The following is a 20,471-nucleotide window of genomic DNA, read 5'->3' on the forward strand; positions in this document are numbered from 1 at the left end:
TTCTTGTGAAGCACTTTGTGACCTTCATTGTCTGAGAAAGGTGCTATATAAATAAATATTACTTACTTACTTACTTACTCCTGTCTTCAACCAGAAAGTCCGGACAACCGACATATTTGGAAAAGAAATCCCCTGCAATTGTATGGGGGAAATTTTGGGTAAATAAAATATATATAAATATGAACGAATTTATAAATGTATATACAATTAATATGAATATAAAAATGTGATTGAGATATATGTGAGTAAAAATGAATATAAATATGAACGAATTTATAAATGTATATATAATTCATATAAATATAAAAATGTGACACACAAATAAATGTATATATATATATATATAAATATACATACATTTGTAAATATATTTTCGACATTTTAAAATAAATATGCTTGACTTTGTGTGTGCAGTCTGGCAGTCTGCATTTGTGGATCCATTTTTTGCATTTGTGGATCCATTTTTTGCTCTCGTGTCCATGGCGTCACTTTGACACACTCCTACTGTGTTGCACGATGCACAAACAAATGCATGCCGATTTGAATGTGAAAAGCGGCACAACCCTCTATTCACGGAGCGTCCATCAGATGGCAGTGTGCAAGGCACAGGGCAATGGCAGTGCCTAGCAGTCCAAGACAGAGGCTTTGGACGATCAATATGGAGTCGACAAGTGGAACAACTGGATGGGTATGACTAGTAGTTTAATCATTTAAAACTTTTCCTAAATCTCTTTGGCTAGGCAGAATGAAAGGTGGTTATCATAAGGTGAGTTCAACTTTTTTATTTATTTACAATAGATGGAAAAAAAAGCTACGTTTCATACTGCAATATGCGACTGTTAAAAGTTGTGAGTGTTTCACAGATTTTTACCTTTCTGAATATATAAGACACAAAATCTAATTAGAAATTGTACTAAAATTGATTGTTCTAAAACACTGGAAAGAATTTAATGTTTTATTACAAAGGTTTTTCAAGCTTTAGCAACAAATTCAATGTTGTTTTTCCACAGTCAGGTGAGAAGGCAGGTTCAACAAGGGTTCAATCCGAAATGTCAGGTGCAGGGACAGCGTCAGCCTTCCAGGCCAACCAGAGCAGCCAAGGTGTACCTAGGGCCCCAGCAGATCCAGCCACACAGCGCAGTTCAAATGTAAACCCGGCCATGCACAGGAGCTCAAGTGTAGCCCCAGCTGCAGCAGATCCAGCCGCACAGAGCAGTTCAAGTGTAGGCAAAGTTCCAGCTGATCCCACAGCACAGTGGAGCTCAAGTTCAGGAAGCTGTCAACCTCAAAGCATCTCAGTCAGTCAAACCCCAGAGCAGATACAGTGTGCATTATGTAGTGAAAACATCAACGTGGAACATTTTAATGAACACTTGTCTGACTTTCATGCAGAACAATGTTGTGAGCAATGTGGGAAAAAGGTCAAGGGTGCAGTTGGGCTGCTTCATCATATTGAAGAAGGCCATGACCCACCACACCAAACATCAGCATCTCAACCACACCAACTACTAGCATTCAAACCACCACAACATGGGAAACCAGCAACACCACCCCAACAACCACCACTTCAGCCACAGCAGTGCCTTCCACCAGTGCAACGCCCGCAGCCAATTCCTCCAGCTGCTTCTTCTCCTGTTGTCCACCTTAGGCCTCCAGAGGTGAATTGGGTGAGTTTTCGGGTCATCAAACCGGCAGATCAGGAGTGGATTGCACAGTGCCAACGATAACATTATTGACCCAGGGTTTGCAAAAAGTTAACCTGGAAAGAAACACAAGTTCCTTTGACCATTTGATTAAATAAAACAAAGGCCAGACGTGTCGTTGATCACATTAATTATTGCACAGACTGATCTCTGAAGACAAAACTCCTTCCTCTGACTCATTTCGAACACTGACCATTTCTAACAAACAAAGAATAAGCTTTTTCTTGATCGCCATAACTTAGGTCTGTCTTAGGAGTTGAAGTCCTTCAAGAAGATGATGAGTTGTAAGCATTGAATGTTAAGGGTGAACACACATGTGTATGTGGTTGTTGTGGCCGAGAGGTCAAGGCGATGGATTCGAAATCCATTGGGGTCTCCCTGCGCAGGTTCGAATCCTGCCGACAACGATAACATTATTGACCCAGGGTTGCGAAAAGTTAACCTGGAAAGAAGCACAAGTTCCTTAGACCATTTGATGAAATAAAACAAAGGCCAGACGTATCGTTGATCACATAAATTAATTCACAGACTGATCTCTGAAGACACAACTCCTTCCTCTGACCCATTTCAAAGACTGACCATTTTTAATAAACAAAAAAAAAGCTTTTTCTTGATCGCCATGACTTAGGACTTTCTCAGGAGTTGAAGTCCTTCGTGAAAATGATGATTTTTAACACTTGTTGGTCAAAGGTGAATACTCATGTATGTCGTTGTCGTGGCCGAGAGGTTAAGACGATAGATTAGTAATCCATTGGGGTCTCCCCGCGCAGGTTCGAGTCCTGCGGACAACGATAACATTTTTGACCCAGGGTTGCGAAAAGTTAACCAGTAAAGAAGCACCAGTTGCTTTGACCATTTGATGAAATAAAACAAAGGCCAGACGTGTCGTTGATCACATGAATTATTGCACAGACTGATCTCTGAAGACACAACTCCTTCCTCTGACCCATTTCGAAGACTGACCATTTCTAACAAAAAAAAAAGCTTTTTCTTGATCGCCATAACTTAGGTCTGTCTTAGGAGTTGAAGTACTTCATGAAAATGATGATTTGTAACCGTTGCATGTCAAAGATGAACAAGTGTGTATGTCGTTGTCGTGGCCGAGAGGTTAAGGCGATGGATTAGAAATCCATTGGGGTGTCCCTGCGCAGGTTAGAGTCTTGCCGACAACGATAACATTATTGACCCAGGGTTGCGAAAAGTTAACCTGGAAAGAAGCACAAGTTCCTTAGACCATTTGATGAAATAAAACAAAGGCCAGATGTGTCGTTGATCACATAAATTAATTCACAGACTGATCTCTGAAGACACAACTCCTTCCTCTGACCCATTTCGAAGACTGACCATTTCTAACAAACAAAAAATAAGCTTTTTCTTGATCGCCATGACTTAGGTCTGTCTTAGGAGTTGAAGTACTTCATGAAAATGATGATTTGTAACCGTTGCATGTCAAAGATGAACAAGTGTGTATGTCGTTGTCGTGGCCGAGAGGTTAAGGCGATGGATTAGAAATCCATTGGGGTGTCCCTGCGCGGGTTAGAGTCTTGCCGACAACGATAACATTATTGACCCAGGGTTGCGAAAAGTTAACCTGGAAAGAAGCACAAGTTCCTTGGACAATTTAAATGAACAAAACAAAGGCCAGACGTGTCGTTGATCACATGAACTTCTGCACAGATTGATCTCTGAAGAGACAGATCCTTACTCTGACCAATTTCGAAGACTGAACATTTCTAATAAACAAAAAAAAAGCTTTTTCTTGATCGCCATGACTTAGGACTTTCTCAGGAGTTGAAGTCCTTCGTGAAAATGATGATTTGTAACACTTGTTGGTCAAAGGTGAACACTCATGTATGTCGTTGTTGTGGCCGAGAGGTTAAGGCTCTAGATTAGAAAGCCATTGGGGTCTCCCTGCGCAGGCTCGAGTCCTGCCGACAACGATAACATTTTTGACCCAGGGTTGCGAAAAGTTAACCAGTAAAGAAGCACCAGTTGCTTTGACCATTTGATGAAATAAAACAAAGGCAAGACGTGTCGTTGATCACATGAATTATTGCACAGATTGATCTCTGAAGACACAGCTCCTTCCTCTGACCCATTTCGAAGAGTGACCATTTCTAACAAACAAAAAAATAAGCTTTTTCTTGATCGCCACAACTTAGGTCTGTCTCAGCAGTTGAAGTCCTTCATGAAAATGATGATTTGTAACACTTGCATGTCAAAGGTGAACATGCGTGTATGTCGTTGTCGTGGCCGGGAGGTTAAGGCAATGGATTAGAAATCCAATGGGGTCTCCCTGCGCAGGTTAGAGTCTTGCCGAAAACGGTAACATTTTTGACCCAATGTTGCGAAAAGTTAACCAGGAAAGAAGCACAAGTTCCTTTGACCATTTAATGAAATAAAACAAAGGCCAGACATGTCGTTGATCACATAAACTTCTGCACAGATTGATCTCTGAAGACACAATTCCTTCCTCTGACCCATTTCGAAGACTGACCATTTCTAACAAACAAAAAATAAGCTTTTTCTTGATCGCCATAACTTAGGTCTGTCTTAGGAGTTGAAGTCCTTCGTGAAAATGATGATTTGTAACACTTGCATGTCAAAGGTGAACAAGCGTGTATGTTGTTGTCGCTGCCGAGAGGTTAAGGCGATGGGGTATCCCCGCGTAGGTTCGACACCTGCCGACAACGATAACTTTACTGACTCAGGGTTGCTAAAAGTTAACCTGGAAAGAAGCACAAGTTCCTTGGACCATTTAAATGAACAAAACAAAGGCCAGACGTGTCGTTGATCACATGAACTTCTGCAGAGATTGATATCTGAAGAGACAGATCCTTCCTCTGACCAATTTCGAAGACTGACCATTTCTATCAAACAGAAAATAAGCTTTTTCTTGATCGCTATAACTTAAGTCTGTCTAAGCAGTTGAAGTCCTTCATGAAAATGATGATTTGTAACACTTGCATGTCAAAGGTGAACAAAAGTGTATGTGGTTGTTGTGGCTGAGAGGTTAAGGCGATGGATTAGAAATCCATTGGGGTCTCCCTGCGCAGGTTCGAGTCCTGCCGACAACGATAACATTTTTGACCCAGGGTTGCGAAAAGTTAACCAGTAAAGAAGCACCAGTTGCTTAGACCATTTGATGAAATAAAACAAAGGCCAGACGTGTTGTTGATCACATGAATTATTGCACAGACTGATCTCTGAAGACACAACTCCTTCCTCTGACCCATTTCGAAGACTGACCATTTCTAACAAACAAAAAATAAGCTTTTTCTTGATCGCCATGACTTAGGTCTGTCTTAGGAGTTGAAGTACTTCATGAAAATGATGATTTGTAACCGTTGCATGTCAAAGATGAACAAGTGTGTATGTCGTTGTCGTGGCCGAGAGGTTAAGGCGATGGATTAGAAATCCATTGGGGTGTCCCTGCGCGGGTTAGAGTCTTGCCGACAACGATAACATTATTGACCCAGGGTTGCGAAAAGTTAACCTGGAAAGAAGCACAAGTTCCTTGGACAATTTAAATGAACAAAACAAAGGCCAGACGTGTCGTTGATCACATGAACTTCTGCACAGATTGATCTCTGAAGAGACAGATCCTTACTCTGACCAATTTCGAAGACTGAACATTTCTAACAAAGGTAAGGCGATGGATTAGAAATACATTGGGATCTCCCCTCGCAGGTTCAAGTCCTACAGACAATGATAACATTATTGACCCAGGGTTGCAAAAAGTTAACCAGGAAAGAAGCACAAGTTCCTTTGACCATTTGATGAAGTAAAACAAAGGCCAGACGTGTCGTTGATCACATGAATTACTGCACAGATTGATCTCTGAAGACACAACTCCTTCCTCTGACCATTTCGAAGACTGACCATTTCTAACAAACAAAAAAATAAGCTTTTTCTTGATCGCCATAACTTAGGTCTGTCTTAGGAGTTGAAGTCCTTCAAGAAGATGATGAGTTGTAAGCATTGAATGTTAAGGGGTGAACGCACATGTATATGTGGTTGTCATGGCTGAGAGGTTAAGGCGATGGATTCGAAATCCATTGGGGTCTCCCCGCGTAGGTCCGAATCCTGCCGACAACGGTAACATTATTGACCCAGGGTTGCGAAAAGTTAACCAGGAAAGAAGCACAGGTTCCTTAGACCATTTGATGAAATAAAACAAAGGCCAGACGTGTCGTTGATCGTATGAATTATTGCACAGATTGATCTCTGAAGACAACTCCTTCCTCTGACCCATTTCGAAGACTGACCATTTCTAACAAACAAAAAATAAGCTTTTTCTTGATCGCCATAACTTAGGTCTGTCTTAGGAGTTGAAGTCCTAAATTATTCTAATAATTCTACATTCTAATTCAAAGGGAACATATTGAATAAATGAAAAGGAATATATATATATGTACCCGAATCCCATTAAATCATTAAATGATGAAATTAAACGATACTGAATTCAACAACAATACAAATTTTAACATTGCCATCATACATGTCCACTCTTCTCAGTGCACAGGAGCGAAAAACCCACTGGCCGCTACTTTCGTAACTCATGTTCTTATTTTGGGAAAACTCACCTACGGCCCCACCCCACTTTGCGACCAACCACTTTACCAAAGGTCGCACTCACCTGACTAACACAACTGGCAATGGACATATCAGTGATCAGTTCTGATTGATAATACACATAGAATGATTACACCGCCATCAAATGACTTATTCACAGTTTTGTACCAAGTACAATACATAAAATTATTGATTATCACACAACAATAGTAATAAAATGCAATGTAATGCAGCTCTTCCAGTCCCGTCCCATCTCCCGTACTCTGGTGTCGTCTGCTTCTGGCCGAACATCCGTCCGGCTGGGTCTGGAACTGCTAAGCTAACTCTGGGAGGAGAGGTCGCCAATACGTCACTCCCAATCAAAGAGATCTTCAGCATCTCTTCTCCCTGTCAGGCTGTACTTGGTTCCACCCTCGAAGAAAGAATCTTGTGAACCTGTCCGTTGATAACCTTCATTCGTTGACCAGCTCTCCTATGCGTTGGTCCTCAGACCTGGTCTCGCATGGTCATCTGCCTCCTGGTTATGTTCCACTGTTTGTTTGAACATCACTTGCAGCAAACACCTTCTCAAAATGGGTATAATGCAACACACCAATAGGGAGACCATTATCACTATCAACAATGTAGCTATTCCCGCCTTATCTTTCATCGCTCCCCAATCTCCCAAAATCCCATCCAGACCAAAACAAAATTTTGAATAATGCCCATTGACCAAATTTCTACCCCTAATCTGGCAACGTATCTCAGGGGATACAAACATTTCAAAAGCTGCTAAGTAGCACCACAAACACAGTTGAAACATTTTTTTCTTCATCAGAATGTTTAGACAAATGTCCTAATTAATATTAGGAATTTAAATTGTTGTTTGATTGAAAATAAGTAGACTAATATATGATTATTTACCCCCAAGGAAGAAGGTTCTCCACCACTGGTGGCAATTTTGTTTTCTGATCAGGCTGACGAAACGATGAAAGATAGCCTGAACCAAATCATGTGATCAGATGCTAATACCAGACAAGACTTTTGATAAATGCCAACTTGATTAGCTAAACCTCCCAGCACACCCCTTACAGGATGTTAAAGAGTGTGTATCTCCTGGTGCACGTTGCCTGTTTAAGGGTTTTTAAGGGTGGCAGCTTCATGACACTTTCTCCAGTCTGACCCTCACTTGGAACACAATCAGACATACTGGGACATGTGGGAAAGGATCAGAGTGTTCATACAGTACATATCTGAGAACATCCACAGGAAGACACTTTATCATTTACATGTTGATTCTGTCTTTCGAAGTCAGATTTTTACTGGAATCCATGTTATACACTGTATGCTGACACGTAGAAATAATCCCATTCTGCTTGTAAGCAGCTCTTAATAGAAACCAGCATGACTGCACTGTTATTCCTGTATTATGTTGATGCATGAAAGCAGCTGAATGATTGTGCTGTAAACACTGAGAACAAGCTGCAGATGTGGCTGTTGTGTTACTTTTGCTTCACAGTCAGTGTAGACAACATACAAAACAGCTTCAAAGACACTTCCAGGACTTCTGCTTCTGTTTTCATTTACATCTCACACAGCATTCATACAACCCATGTGTGCCACCGTTGCCTGGGCTCTATGAACATGTGTTGCATATTATTTACAGTTCAGATCAGAAAGCTGAAAAAGAGAGCAAAACAGCACACGTGATGCCTGCTGACTGACAACAGAGCACCACTGCTTCTGACATCACAAGAAGTGATGTCATCACTGATTATGACTTCACAGTTTTGCATGACATCACAGTGGAAACATGACATCAGAGGACATGACATCACTGTAGTTTCTAAAAGCCTGAAAGACAAAGCGCCTGAAAAACAACACGTACTTAAAAAGTCATTTAGACAAACGCTGAAAAAAAACAACAAGCAAAACGAGTCAAAGGAGAATATCCTCTCCTGCACTTCTGTGGGTGGCATAGTAGATGAAGAGATTCTGGAAAATGGCCATATCATCCCTTTCTTCAGTAAAGCATAAACTATGTGCTTTTATAAAGTCCTCAACTTTTTGGAAGATGCAGATTAGATAAAGTACTGTGGTCAAAAGTCTTAAAACTCACATCATTCCTTTATGTTTTGCCAGGAAAATGGGAAAAAAGATGGAGCAATTTATTGTAACACATGCAAGCATGAATGGAAATACAGCCGAGAAGACAATATATTTGTATAATTCCAACAAGACTGAATGTGGATGTTTGGTCTGAGCTCCTTTATTCTCCAACACAGCCTGAACCCTCTGAGACGAGCTTTCTGTCCTTTCTTTAAGGAGTCTTCAGGAACAGTTCTCCAGGCTTCTTGAAGGACATCCCAAAGCTCTTCTTTGGATGTGGGCTGCCTTTTGTTCCGTTCTCTGCCAACATGATCCCACACTGCTTCAGTAATGTTGAGCTCCGGGCTCTGGGGAGGATTCATCCCACCATCAGACCTGCTGCCACTGATTTTCAGTCCACTTCTTGTGTCCTTTGGCACAGCTCAGCCTTTTCTCCCTGTTTCCCTTCCTTAAGAACGGCTTCTTGACAGCCACCCTTCCATGGAGCCCATTTCTGATGAGGCTTGGGCCAACAGCAGATGGATCAGCTGAAGGTCCAGATGCATCTCTCAGCTCCTGTGTCAGGTCTTTGCTGGATGTTTTCCTCTTTCTTAAGGACATCACTTTCAGATCCTGTTCATCTGCTGTAATTAGTTCTTTGGGCCTGACACTTCTTCTTTTGTCCTCCACTTGTCCAGTTTCCTCAAATGTTTTAAGGACATACTGCACACCATTCTGAGATATGCCAAGTTTTCAGCTGACAGCTCTTTGGGAATCACCTTGTTGCTGCAGAAATCATATTTTCTGTCCGTCAAACTGTGTTATCTTTGCTGTTTTTCATAGATGCAACTAAAGAAATGGGAACAAATTATGTGTCTCTGTGACAGGCTCCTAGTAACAAAATGCCTAAAGATCCAATTTAAAATGGCTTCTTTGCTAAGTTGTCTGTTCTGTGTGGACACAACACTGGTCCATCCCTTCTTCTGCCTAAATGGTTCATAGGTTAAGGACTGGACTGAAACTGAGTGAAAAAGCAAAAAATGTCCAAAGAAAAGCTCTGAAAGAGCTTCAGAAAACTGTTGATCAGGACCACTTTACAGATGACAGGACAGTCAGAGAGAAATGAGGCTGGATCAGGAGTTTGTAGTAAAACTAATTCCCACTGTTTCACCTTATAATGCGATGCGATACAACCCTTTTTAAACAAGTTTAATGACATGCATCTAAATAATGATTTTTGCTCTAAAATACGACTGAATACTAAAAACTAGAATAACAGTGTTGTGCAAGTTCAACCTTAAACTTGTTGAAGGTTGAGTTCAGTCTTCTTTCCCTCTTTTATAGCTGCATCTGTTTTAGGACGCCACTTTCTGTCAGTTTCTGTCGTGCTAGCTGATGTGGGAGTGTTGCTGTGTGCTTCCAAACATATCTATAACTACACATGCCTGGAACTATCCAAATGCATGTGCATATATGGTGTTTCTGCCCGTGTCTGGTGCAGAAATCCCTGCACAGTCTGTGGCTTTCACCTGAGTGAGCATCAGTCTTATGGGGAGCCGAGGTTAACACGAGGCAGCAGAAGCCACCAAACCAGCAACCTAACCACAATCTCTGGCTGGGATGAAGAAAAATAATAAAACGGTGGTGGACAATACAATAAACACTATCCAAGGAATTCCAGAGAAACAGGAAGAGAGGGACACTGGGGGGAGGAGAGGAAGAGGCTGGAAGCTTTTCAGTCTGTTTCTGACATTCTGACATTTTGAGTTAAAAGTTGACCACAACAACCCGAATATATTCAAAACTTAGAGTACAGTTAGATGTAGGATTGCGGGTCTCGAGAATGCCTAAATTTAGACTAGTCTGAGATTACAAAATGTATTAGGCCAGCCACCAGGGGGCGATAGAGATGTGTTCGTTTAGCCTGTAAAAGCCAGTTCGGCCGTCAGTGAACTCAGTGGCACGTGTGATTGGAGGACTGTTCAGTCACTTGGCGCCATCTGAAGAATTTCAACAACGCTGACTTCGGAAATAGAGCCCTTCACAGGTATGGCAACATTTGTGTTATGACATAAGAACACTTTTTGAAAAGACTTTGCATTAAGAAAAAATCTGTTGTTGCCATGCTGCTATTTATTTATTTATTCATTTTATCTTGGCTGGGAAAGTGTCTCACAATAGCTGTTCAACAAAGGAAGAAACTACAACCTTTCCTTGTTTCTGTCGCGTTGTTTGTATTTTATCAAGTAGTCGCGGCTTGAATGGCCTCTTCAGTTGTCGTGTTTTAGGGAACGTGTTGTAATCCCATTTTTAAGGTTACCCGTTGACCGTAGCAGCTGAAAACAAGATGGAATCTCGTGTTTCTCTCGCCATTTTGTAGCTTAAAGTGGAAACCAAACACTAGATTAAGTTAGTGTAAACTGGAGTTAGAAATCTTTATGGTAGTTACTCGTTTGAGAAACAAGTCAGTTTACATTTTTTTGTTGATGTTATTTATTTTAGCGAGTTAAATCATAGAGATATAAAGAGTAGACGCCACATCGACCGCTTGGCGCCGACGAGCCGCGTGGCCGCCATCTTGGACCGGTCACCTGCTCCACTCAGTGCAATCTGTCTGTGTGGCGCAATTATTAGAATGACTAATAATATTGTACTTTAAAGAAGTGAACATATCTGCAGTATATGAGAACAGTATTTGATCCAGTTCTGTGATTTGCTATCCATACATAACTCAAGCTTGTTAGCAAGCTTCATACTGATCATCTGCTTTTATCATGCATCCGCAGCTTCTGATGCATGTAGCTACTCAGGGAAAGTTGACTCAGAATTTCCACATACATATATACACATGTGTGTACGCATGTATAACATGTATGCTTTTTTTTATATTTGTTTCAGAAGGTGTTAAAAAATCTCCTTATTGACATGCTACCTTTGTGTAAAAATGGTATTATAGAGAATTATACAGATGGTAAATATCTTTCATTTAATTTGTTTACCCATATGTAGAATACTATCTGAACATATAGTTTAGTTTTTTATAGTTCTATAACATTAGATTCTTTCATTTATTTAATGAAGTGTAATTATCATCTTGGAATATATGCACACGGGGATGGCGCTAATCTTTTTCATCTCCTGAAACAGCGCCACCCGTTTGAGCACGGAGAAAGCAAACTTTTTCAAACAGCCTGGATCAAGTGCTAATCTTCCCCCGTGAAGCAGCAACAGCGCCATGCTGTATGACAACAAATCTACACCCCGTGATGTTACAAATGCAGTAGCTTATTGTATTGCAACAGATTAGAAATCAACCTTCTGATGTCTTCAGATCTCAATTAAGAGTAATGGTGATATAGCATGAAAAATCACCCTGGAAATGCTTGAAAAAGGCTTGAATTTTACTTTGGGAAAAGTGTAAAAGCCCTGAAATTCCTCCTGAAGCTGGACAGACTTTTAAAATGCTTGGAAACACTTTTTTTTCTGACTGAAAAATTCTCTCCCAATCTTTAGTGAGACAAATTACAGTTGTCAGCAGTGCCCAAACTTCATCAACATGTTTTCTTTTTGTGTCTCTCTCCTCTTTCTCAGTGAGATCGTTGCTACCATTCTTTTTTTTATATTTCTCGTGGCCCTGACTTGTGTTTTGGAAGTCATGCCTCACAGTTCATCTAACAGTCGTCGGAAGGGCAAAAACCCCCGGCGGCTTCCTCGAGCAGAAGCTCCAGGAACATCCAAGTCGATGCCAAAGTCCTCAAAACAAGGAAAGAAGAGTGGAGCTTTAAGTGAGTGTTAAGTGGCTGGGCTCATGTTTGATCTGGTGACTAGAACTAAGTCAATGCATTTGTCAGTTAAACTCTTTGACTGTTCAAAAACATTTTCCTTGGTGTACTTTTTCATTTAATACGTTAATTAGTTTAATTCAGTTCATGAGAGCTCTCAACCCTCCAGCCCCTCCCCAAATCATTAATGTAATAAATGTGTATAATATCCAGCTATATTGGAAAGGAAAAAAAGTAGCCGACCCTATTACACACAAAGAATATTTCTTTTTTTTTTAATGAAGCAACATGGATTTAATTTTCATTCTTACTTCATCTTTTTTGGGATACAATCTCAGACTGGCACCTGGTACCACAGAGGAAAGGTTTACTCTGACACAGAGTTAGATGATAAGTACAATGGTAAATGTAATGGTTTAGCTGCAGGTCAAAAACAGTTTTTCATGCCAAAAATCCCTCTGAACCTGCTTTTCAGAGCAGCCTCCGGTCTCTGCCAGGAAGAGAAGGTTCAGACCAGGAACCAAGGCTTTAATGGAGATCCGCAAGTACCAGAAGAGCACAGAGCTTCTGATCCCCAAGGCCCCCTTTGCTCGATTGGTGAGTTAGAGCGTAACAAACTGAGTGTAATATAAAAACTGGACCTGTATTGCTATACCCTCTATCTTATGTTCAGCTTTATAAAAAGGACTCGACAGGGGGGACATTTTTACCTGCAAGCTGAAGTGAATGAAGTTTTTCAATGCACTATGTTCAATGTGGCAATAACAACTGCAAATTTGTATTGACAGACCAGCCGCAGGTGTTAGAAAGTGATCCCCAGCACAGCAAAGTTAATTTTTTTCAGGATTCTTTGTACATGTGCTGTGTTAAATAGATATTCAATAAAAACAGTAGTGTGCAGTTCTGACATCAGACACATGGTGGCAAAGCCTGCTTTCTTGACCCTGGATATATCCTGGAAATCTCCATCACTCATGGCATGCAGCTCTTAGCGGGGCTCTAGTGCAGGGTATCAAGAGGTGCCCCCCCCATTGCCTGGACCTCTTGTCATTTCCCCCGTACACCACAGAAATCAGTTGCCATTCCAAGACGGCTTCACTGCAGTTGAATTGCACTCCTAAGCTGTGCTAGCAAACGGCTGAGCTCCCAGCAGTTTTCTCCAGAGGAATGAGGTACTTGGCGTTGGGTTGTAGGTGGAGGCCAGGTGTGGGTGTTTCTCTGCCATGACTCTGTTTCAGCCCCTTGCATTCTTCATGTGAAAGTGGTGGAGCTGTGTCGCCCTGCCCATCAGTCCCGCACCTCTGATGACGTAGACCTCCACCCACCCATGCCCTCTCCCAGATACCAATACATAGAATAGAAAAATACTTTCTTCACTGCACACAGTCCCCGTGATGTATATGGACTGAGGGTCAGATCTGTTTCTCCAGAAGTCCACCATTGGACTATTTCCTTTAGTTTTGTAGGTGTTGAGGACCAGGTGGTTATTGCTGCACCATGATGACAGGTTTTCTACCCCGTCCCTGTATGCAGACGCATCTCCCCTGGGATGACCTCTGTCTGCACATCGGTAGGTGCGGTCCAGTCTGGTATGCAGAGTGTACAGTAGGGGACGCAGCACACATCCCTCCGCTCGGGACAACTGGGGCCCTGCTTTGACTCTCTGTGGGCAGTCCCTGAGGAAGTCCTTAAGCCAGAGTGTGGGAGGCCAAGGAAGATAGTGTTAGATGCCCAGCCAAAGTCAATGTAAACAGGCCTGGCATAACTATCTTTATGTTTCAGATGGCTCAGGGTTGTGTGGAGAGCTGTGGCTCTGTCCATCATGAGGATATCACTGGTGTTAGGTGGTGGATGTGATGTAGATTAAAAATGCTTTCCAAAGTGAAGCCTTTTAAGAAGATTCTCAGTGTATCCATGTGTGCAGGACAAATAAAGGTTTTGGGAGTCTCTGCCATCTTCACACACTCCCACTGTTGCTATGTGTGATAAACATGCACTACAAACTGAGTTTACATCTCCTGGGCTGTACTCTGTATTGAGCAACAAATCTATGTCATCATTTGTCCACACAAATCAATCACATTTGTCTTGGGTTTTGGTCATTGTACAAACTTCTGTTTTGACTCAAGTTTTTGCCAAAGAAGAATCGGCTCACGACGCATGCTTCAGTGTTATCCTCACATAAAGAGGAGTTGGACAAAATGACTCCACAGCAAAGAGAGAGACTCACAATGTCATACAAGAAACAATCATTTTCAAGTTATTGAATCATGGGTGGACCTATTTTTTTCCCCACTACTTCTGTATAACTTTGTTTTAGTGAAATAATGGCATGGTGTTGTTCATCTGAAGCTGGAGGCGCAGTAAGAACCATAGGATGTTTTAGTAGGTCTTCTTACATAAAACAGAAGGTGCGCTTTCTTTATCACATGTCTTCCTTTCACCTGTGTGTATTGCTGCTTGGTTCCTCTTGGATCAGGTTCGTGAGGTTTGCCAGAAGTATTGCAGAGGACCTGTCTGCTGGCAAGTCATTGCTCTTATGGCCCTTCAGGAGGTAAGTAGCATCTTCATCACTTGGGTAATAACCCAATATACTTACTGGTGCAAATGTATTTTAGATTGCTAACAAGAAGGGTTGAACTCCACCTGCAAAAAACACAACAGTGATATTTTCTGCACTTTGGGAGAACAGCGCTATTTTTCTGTAAAATGATTATTACATTTTCTTGATTTAATTCAGTTTTATTTATATAGCGATAAATCACCACAAATGTCATCTCAAGGCACTGCAATCATACAGTCCATTTCAAGCCAATTAGAGTCCAATTCATTGTAATCATAATCCAATCAAACCAATTCATTCAAAATTAACCAATTCATTCATATAGAGCCAATTCAAAAACAATTTCCGAGCTAAGGAAACAACAGATTGTACTGAAACTTGTCTTCAGTCCAATCTCCTGTCCTGAGCGTGCCTGTGGAGAGGAACGACTCCCTTTGAACAGGAAGAAACCAGAACCAGGAAGGGTGGCCATCCGCCTCCACCAGCTGGGGTTTGAGAAAACAGAAAAGAGGGGACAACAAACACTGTAACACCATTCAAAGGATATCTGTTGAGACAGGAAAACACAAGTTAATGACCACAATAATGCAGACATCCCAAGTCTCCCGGAAGTTCTGGGAGTCTCCCTGATATTTGATAGTTAATCACGGATGCCCGCGAGTCGGATAAAATATCCCGGATTTTAGACTATGCGAGGGAGTGTTTTTTTTTTTTTTTTTTTTTTTCAATGCGAGTGAGAGCGTGCAGGCCATACAATAACTCGTGCACCATGCGTGTTTGACTGCGCAGGCACGAGAGAGAGAGGGGTGTGGGGAGAGGTGTGAAACCTGTGCGTATCTTTCCAAAGCGATGCTCTGTTCAACCAGCGCTCAGGGCGACTGCTTGTCAGAGGGCGCGCTGATTGGTTTAGTCAGCAAAATAAGCCAAAAACGTTCGGTGTGGGCGGGCTTCGATTTACTCTCTGACAGTTACCTAAGTTACCACTCAAAACTGTGCATTCTGCCAAATGGCAGAGGGTGAAACCTTGAGTAAAAAACGAAAATATAAGACTCATTTTACAGCAGAAAGTATATCCATGTCTAGTGAAGGTGAAGAATGATGACACCGTGCGAGGTGCACTGTATGCAATAGTGACTTCAGTATTGCCCACGGCGGACTTAATGACTGTAAAACATGTGGAGGTAGGCTAAGTTGAACGCGCCATCATCTGCATTTTATTTCTGTTGGTTAAATGCTGTTATAAAATAAAGCAAAACGTATCAAAGACTTATTTAAAGTATCAATACACATTTAGTTACTAAATTGTGTAGGCCTATATCTAACTAGCCAGCTACAGTATCTAACTATCTATATCCAGCCTGTCTAAGCCTTTTAAAAAATCCCCAATTCAATATGTTGATAAATAGGCAAAATAAATTAATTAAAGAAAATATGTAGAAATGATAGGCCTAATTATTATATTATATTAATTACCGTTAGTGAATAAACAGTTGGTGAAAAGTTGCTGGCCTTAAATGTGTCTGTATGGGGCGGGGGGGTGTTCGATAAGCATCTCCCTGAAATGAGTTTTTGGAACTTGGGATGTCTGATAATGTCACATGTACATAATATCATGTGAGAAATTAAAAAGAGAAGGGAAGGGGAAAAAGAGAGCAAAGCAAAGAAAGGTGTGACTTAAGACTCATGTTGAAGTCTTTGTAACAGAATGCTGTGATCGACCGTACCAAATGCAGCACTGAGATCCAACAGGACAAGCACAGATACAAGTCCGCTATCAGAGGCTAAGAGGAGATCATTGGTAACTTTCAGCAGTGCTGTTTCTGTGCTATGATGCACTCTGAATCCTGACTGAAACTCTTCAAACAGATTATTTCTGTGTAAATGATCACAAAGCTGAGCTGCAACTATTTTTTTCAAGAACTTTAGACATAAAAGGGAGATTGGATATAAGTCTATAATGAGCCAACACTTCTGAATCAAGAGTAGGTTTTTTAAGTAAAGGTTTAATTACAGCAACCTTACAAGTCTGAGGTACATATCCTGTCAACAAAGACAGATTGATTAAATTCACTTTTATTTATATAGCGGCAAATTACAACAAATGTCATCTCAAGGCACTTAAATAGTATAGTCCAATTCAAGCCAATTGGAATTCAATTCATTGTAATCATAATTATTACAGTAATTATGATCAAATCCAATATGGAAGTGTCAATTAATGGGAAAACCTCCTTGAACAGTCTGGTTGGGATTGGGTCTAAAATACAAGTTGATGGTTTAGAAGAGACTATTGCTGTTGTTAGTTCAGAGAGATCAACTGGGCAGAAGCCGTCTAAATATAAATCAGGTTCTAAAGATACTTCTAAAGCTGCTGTACTTGATGATCCATCCATCATCTTCTGCTTCTCCGGGGGTCGGGTCGCGGGGGCAGCAGCCTGAGCAGAGAAACAAAGACGTCCCTGTCCCCGGCCACTTCCTCCAGCTCTTCTGGGGGGACCCCGAGGCGTTCCCAGGCCAGCCGAGAGACATAGTCTCTCCAACGTGTCCTGGGTCTCCCCCGGGGCCTCCTCCTCCTCCCTATGGTCACGAGCTGTGGGTAGTGACCGAAAGAACGAGGTCGTGAATACAAGCGGCCGAAATGAGTTTCCGCAACTTGATGATACATCACTGATAATAGTGGGAAGGACTCCATCGATCTCCCCTCTTATAGAAACAATTTTATTGATAAAGAATCTCATGAAATCATCACTGCTGAGAGTTAAAGGAATACATGGCTCAACAGAGCTCGGACTCTTAGTCAGACTGGCTACAGTGCTGAAAAGAAACCTGGGATTATTCTTATTCTTTTCTATCAATGATGAATAATAAGCAGTTCTAGCTTTACGAAGGGCTTTCTTATACGTTATTAAACTCTAATCTTCCCAGACTAATTGAGACTCTTCTAAATTAGAGGAACGCCACTGTCTCTCCAGCTTTCTTGCAGTCCGCTTATAAAACGTCATAATCCACTCGAATCCAATTGATTAAGTTCCACATTAGTGCAATTCAAACATACAAAGCCGATTTTTTTTTTTTTTTTTTTTTTTTTTTTTTTCTTAGCTAAGTAGCTTAGCTAAGGAAACCAACTGTCAACTTCAATAAACACCACATTTATATTACTTTCACAGCTTTATTGCTCTCCGCCATCCACACAACGTGGCTGCCATATTCACAGCTGGTAGCATAGCAACCGCCGCGCCTCATACATCCCATAGGTCAAAGGCAGAACTTCTTTTACCGCAGAGAACAAAATAAATGTTAACAATCTCCCTCTTATCTTTAAAAAAAATTTGATTTGACTACAAAATATTACAAAATAAAGTTATCTCATGACCATTAACAGAACTCAGATGACTTTTCACAATTATTCGGTGTGAATTTGACAAAACTGAACATATTTCCATATCAACTAGTTTTCAGGTTTCATTAGAAATACACACAAAGTCCCTCCTTTTTAAATGGTTACAGCTTCCAAAGCCCTTCACTCAGTGCTTTCAGTTGGACCAAAGGCGATGCTCCTTTTTGTGCTTTACTGGCCGAGCATAGCCTCTCCTTGATTTTCTTGCTTTGAATGAGCTCCCTAATGCTACTGATCTCCAGTCGCAGCCCAGTAATAAAAGCAAAAAATAAACGGAGAAGAATAAACAAAAGGAGCAAGTGAGAATAAGTTGGGCTCAAACAAACCAGTAAAAGTTTTTCCCAGAAGTATGTTTTAAGCTTTGTCTTAAAATCTGAGTGGTAGTCGGTATTAAGTTGGGAACAGGATTCCGGGGCAGTGGAGCCTGAAAACTTCAAGCTCTTCCTTCTGTTTTAGTCTTAGAATACCTGTTAACCACAAGTAGGTCAGCACTCGGGAGACTAAAAGGTATTGTGGGGTGACTTGGAAATATAGGTTATTTCAAATAACATGGAGCCTGATCATTAAAGGCTTTGTAACAACATTTTTCTGGCTGTTACTTAAAAAAAAAAAAAGAATGCATATATGACTTCTTAATTGGCTTTCTTCTTCATGAAAAGGCAAATGTGCTGCTTTATTGGTATTATCACTGACATTTCTGATAGTTCTATATGAGAACTTGAGAGTTGGACCTCTAAAATAAAAAAAACTGAAAGTAGTGAGAGCCCACACCTGATCAGCGAGCTTATCCAACATTTGTTTGTGTGTCTTCTTGTGCTCCCAGGCTGCAGAGGCATATCTCGTCCTGCTCTTCTCAGATGCGAACCTGTGTGCCATCCATGCCAAGAGGGTCACTGTGTCATCATTAGACATTAAGCTGGCCAAGGCTATCCGGGGGGAGGAATAGGATGTAATAACCAAAGAACACGAGGGCTGCGGGGGTCCCAGCAGCGGGATGACATCTCCACATCCCTTCGCCCTTCAGTGTGTTTATTGAGTTCAAAAAGCTTTGGATCCATTTTTATTTCTTTCTCTTCAATCATTTTGGTTGCAATTAACAGTTTAATTTGAGTGGGCATCTCTGTGGGATCAGCTTCACTTGTGCAGGAAGCTAGCTGGTGACTTCACAGAAATGTTGTCATTGCAGGGCAGACAGCTTCATTTTAGAAAGCCAGCAAACAACCTGTTCTCTTTACATTAAAATGTGCTACATGGGTCGATGTCAAAATGTTTCAACATAATTCATTTAGCATGCTGTGTATTGATCATCCACTGTGGAGTAAGTTGACTTTTTTTTTTTTTTTACATAATTACAGTAATGTGAAGAAATAAAAACATCCCTGAGAAATTGTTGATTTATTGGGCTGATGGACATGAAAATCACCAATTAGTATAAATATGTGAAAGTAAACTATAGTAAAATATTATTTCTATGAAAATAAATATTTCAATGTATAATAGGTTTTACTGTTTCAGACCTTCTGCCTTATATAAACACAGTGAAATGATGTGTTTTTAAATGGTCTGTTCACTGTTTATAGAATCAGGGACAAAGTTTCTCTTTTAGTTTCAGCTGGTTTAAACGGCACAGTGATGAAAAAAGGACAAGTTATTGTGTTTCAAACAGGGTTAAAGTGATCCATCCTTTAAAGTCCAACAAATATCACCTCATCTCACAATGATTGAAGATGAAGCTGTCAGACTGTTAACCAGGAGGAAGAGGAACTGAGAGAAGATAAACTACAGATCAAAGAGGAACTGAGAGATTCAGGAAGGAGCTGAGCTGTTACTGAACTATAGAAGAGACACAAACTTCCACATTCAACACACAAACCACAAACATTACTTTCATTCAACATGCTGCCTTTGCAGACATTTGTATTCACTCTGCTGCTTCTGCTCATTGTAACAGGTGTCAGCTGTGAACAACAGCAAAGCTAACAATAAGCTACATAGAAGGAAAAGCATCAGCCAGGCTCTGTCAGAGGTGACAGTGTAGAAACAGAGTGCAGCATAGAGGGAAATGCAGGTTAAGTGGTAGATTACATTTCTACACCTGAACAGGGACTTGAACCCTGGACCCTCAGATTAAAAGTCTGATGCTCTACCAACTGAGCTATCCAGGCCCTATGAAAGTGTGTCTGAGTGACAGCTGACATCTGAAACACTTCCTGAGTCCAAAGCTGTGACGCTGTTTTCTGAACAAACGCCTGGTTGATGTGAACTTGTGTTGCAGCCACTGAGCATAAAGAAGAAGGCCTTCATGGAGGGAAACAGGGAGTTAAGGAGGAGTGTGAAGAAAAAAGGAAGAGAGCAAGTCGGTGGGAAACTATCTGCAGCAGAAC

The 20,471-nt window shown here is 41.1% G+C and overlaps 1 protein-coding gene and 5 non-coding genes across 6 annotated transcripts; 5 read left to right on the plus strand and 1 right to left on the minus strand.

The window, feature by feature from the left end:
* Positions 1-2,028: 2,028 nt before the first annotated feature.
* trnas-cga (transfer RNA serine (anticodon CGA)) lies at positions 2,029-2,110 on the plus strand. The gene has a single exon. It is a non-coding gene; the product is annotated as a tRNA-Ser (tRNA).
* A 302-nt stretch (positions 2,111-2,412) lies between these two features.
* Positions 2,413-2,494, plus strand: trnat-agu (transfer RNA threonine (anticodon AGU)). The gene has a single exon. It is a non-coding gene; the product is annotated as a tRNA-Thr (tRNA).
* A 2,204-nt stretch (positions 2,495-4,698) lies between these two features.
* On the plus strand, positions 4,699-4,780 carry trnas-aga (transfer RNA serine (anticodon AGA)). Its single transcript has one exon. It is a non-coding gene; the product is annotated as a tRNA-Ser (tRNA).
* A 939-nt stretch (positions 4,781-5,719) lies between these two features.
* On the plus strand, positions 5,720-5,801 carry trnas-cga (transfer RNA serine (anticodon CGA)). Its single transcript has one exon. It is a non-coding gene; the product is annotated as a tRNA-Ser (tRNA).
* Positions 5,802-11,935: 6,134 nt separating this feature from the next.
* On the plus strand, positions 11,936-19,107 carry LOC142391909 (histone H3-like centromeric protein A). Its single transcript, XM_075478093.1, has 4 exons — positions 11,936-12,130; positions 12,603-12,724; positions 14,607-14,681; positions 18,911-19,107. Exons 1-4 carry the CDS (start codon positions 12,001-12,003, stop codon positions 19,031-19,033), a joined length of 450 nt encoding a protein of 149 aa, XP_075334208.1. The 5' UTR covers positions 11,936-12,000; the 3' UTR covers positions 19,034-19,107.
* A 1,072-nt stretch (positions 19,108-20,179) lies between these two features.
* On the minus strand, positions 20,180-20,252 carry trnak-uuu (transfer RNA lysine (anticodon UUU)). The gene has a single exon. It is a non-coding gene; the product is annotated as a tRNA-Lys (tRNA).
* Positions 20,253-20,471: the final 219 nt, after the last annotated feature.

The sequence above is a fragment of the Odontesthes bonariensis genome, chromosome 11 (assembly GCF_027942865.1).
Source record: "Odontesthes bonariensis isolate fOdoBon6 chromosome 11, fOdoBon6.hap1, whole genome shotgun sequence".
NCBI classification, from domain to species: Eukaryota; Metazoa; Chordata; class Actinopteri; order Atheriniformes; family Atherinopsidae; genus Odontesthes; species Odontesthes bonariensis.

Excerpts from the sequence above, each read along its gene's own strand:
- LOC142391909 (XM_075478093.1), top strand. The coding sequence starts at position 12,001 with ATGCCTCACAGTTCATCTAACAGTCGTCGGAAGGGCAAAAACCCCCGG. Across the intron at positions 12,131-12,602 it reads AAAGAAGAGTGGAGCTTTAA|AGCAGCCTCCGGTCTCTGCC; the intron begins GTGAGTGTTAAG and ends CCTGCTTTTCAG. Across the intron at positions 12,725-14,606 it reads AGGCCCCCTTTGCTCGATTG|GTTCGTGAGGTTTGCCAGAA; the intron begins GTGAGTTAGAGC and ends CTCTTGGATCAG.